The 2500-nt window shown below is 42.8% G+C and overlaps 1 protein-coding gene across 1 annotated transcript in view; it reads right to left on the reverse strand.

The window, feature by feature from the left end:
* The window catches only part of LOC106820202 (gamma-2-syntrophin-like), a 68045-nt gene that overhangs the window by 25236 nt on the left and 40309 nt on the right, over positions 1-2500 (reverse strand). The window contains exon 6 of the mRNA XM_014824744.1: positions 1993-2116. Within this exon, the coding sequence (XP_014680230.1) occupies positions 1993-2116 (124 nt within the window). The remainder of the gene's footprint in view (positions 1-1992; positions 2117-2500) is intronic.

The following is a 2500-nucleotide window of genomic DNA, read 5'->3' on the forward strand; positions in this document are numbered from 1 at the left end:
TAAAAGGCTGAATTTTCGTCCTTACTCGTCATTTTACATTCCTCTTTAAATACACATTAGACGTTTTATATTTTCGATATGGGACAAATACTTAGATGGCCACTTTGCATGGGATAATGTAGTAGTCGTTCATGGCAACAGCATTTTAGCGAATTTCTTGCAGTTAGCGTAAAACGGCAGACCGTAAATACTACTGTTATCTATACCTTGCACTTTATTAGTTAACGGAATATGTCATAACATACGACGGTGATTCGATATGTTAGTAAAGGATGCCATCGTGCTAAAACAAATATAGAGTTTACGCTTCATGATCGAGAGGCGAGGAAGGATGAAGGGCAGGAGAAAGGAAGAGCCAGAGACAAAGAAAGAGAGAGAGAGAGAGACAACGAAACGACTCGAGAACGAGAGAGAAGAAAAAGCAGAGCGAGAGAAGAGACAACGCCAAGAGCAGAAAGAAGACGAGAAAATAAGAGCAGAGCAGAGACAAATAAGAAGATAGGAAGAGGCAAAGTTCGATATGAGAGAGAAAGAGAGAAAATGCAGAGAGGCGAGAGAAAGAAAAACAATGTGTAAGGAAAAAAAGAGATCGCCGAGGAAGAAGAGCAAGAAGAGAAAAGAGAGAAAGTGAGAGTAGCAGCAGAAAGATGAGACGCAAAGCATAAGAGAAGCGAGAGAGCAGAGAAAGATCCGGATGAGCGGGGAAAGAAAGAGCAGAGAGAGAGAAGGAAAGAGACGCGCCTGACATGCATTTAAAAGTCAAGCTAATAGAAATAAAATACCTGCTCATAAACATTCACCTTCTGTTTGACGTCCGTCACTCAAATTTCCCATACATCTGTCGATTTCTTGCGTGCTAATAAGCAAAAGAATTGTTCAATATTTTTGCTGGGAAAAAACGTTATCGCACTCACAAAAGTCATGCATGCGGTATATATGTACAACGCATTTCTCTTGCCTACGTTAAGTACTCCGGTGAAATCAACCTCAAACGCATCTGCTAGCACGACCAAAATTCATCGCTGAAATGCATCCTTCCCGATGGAAAAAGCAGACTTCGTAATGTGCATCCTTCGCTAAATGCTTTAAAATTCCAGCTACTAGATTACTTGAATAGCCTGGCGCGTGCATCCAAATAGACACGACACGCTTGCGGAAGAAACTTAATCGAACGCGCTCCGCACCCACACTTTACGTTATATCCTGAGACACAATCACACGCCTTTCGTACTGATACACTTACCGTTTATTTACGTGCGTTTTAGCCGCTAAATGCGTTCTGCCTACTAAATTATTACCTAGCGGAGACCAAGACTGTTGAGGAGTGGGAGCGGACGCATTATGCGGAATCGCGTGTCGATGAGTGCGATGGAAAATGAGATGGGCCAGACAAGTATATATCTGCCTCCATTCGTGTTTCCCAACTTTATTATGGCGGCGCTGTGTTATTCCAACTTTGTCGTTATTTGCGCTTTAATTTACCAAATTTATTCTGGAAACTAACTTTTGATGTGAGCGCCTACAGCAGCAGTGGACACAGTACCAACTGCCTCTAATATAGTGCCGGAGAAGCCTGCATCGACTCGTGATATGTCCCATTGACACTGTTTACTCTAAAAACACAGGTAACTTGTTACACAGGTAACAACTAAAACTTCAACCGTATGAATATATGTTTTCGCAATAATGTACGTAGGGCCCCGATTAATCGATCCACTGATTACGAAGAGTTTCGTTATTAGACATTTGCATACGATACAACAACATAAATGTGCATGTTATACAGTATATACTTGTTATACAGTTATACAATGAAATATAGATACAATAATTGTAACCGAGCACAAGAGCAGGTACAAGAGTAGGTAACCCGGAATAAGGGGACCCTACGCTGTGTTGGGTTACATATGTATCTATTTATTGCATCATCTAAATAAGTACGTCGGAGTTGTTTGTTCGCGTGTTGATAGATGGACCAATCAGAGCACTCACAGCTTTTGAGGAACGGTGCTGCCACCTTGTAGTGACGAACAGTGAGCAAGACGCTGTCGCCAGCGCGACGTAGCAGCTCCACTGCTGCATCATGGGTAAAACACTCGACACTCTCGCCATTAATCTGCAAGTATATACAGAGGGAAAGTAGCAGAGGAGGACGGTAAGAGAGAAAGAGAGAGAGAGAAAAAGAGAGAGAGAGAGATCTGGGGAGGAGAGAGAGAGAGACGATGAGAGACGAGATGAGAGAGAAGGGAGAGAGATGAGCAGACGACCTGCGTGAACTTCGTCCCCGTGTGACCATCACACGGAGAGAGAGAAGAGAGAGAGGGTCGCGACGAGCGGGCAGAGTGTCGAGAAGAGATTCAGAGACGGTAATATAACGTTATAATTTTTTTCATGTAGATCATTGTAACAAAACACTTTATTCTTATAGGGGCCAGCATATTTTGTCGTTTTCCAAACGCGAGAAAATGAAAATGTCGCCACCAGGGGGCAAACAATCAGT

The sequence above is a fragment of the Priapulus caudatus genome, unplaced genomic scaffold, assembly GCF_000485595.1.
Source record: "Priapulus caudatus unplaced genomic scaffold, Priapulus_caudatus-5.0.1 Scaffold41, whole genome shotgun sequence".
NCBI lineage: Eukaryota > Metazoa > Priapulida > Priapulimorpha > Priapulimorphida > Priapulidae > Priapulus > Priapulus caudatus.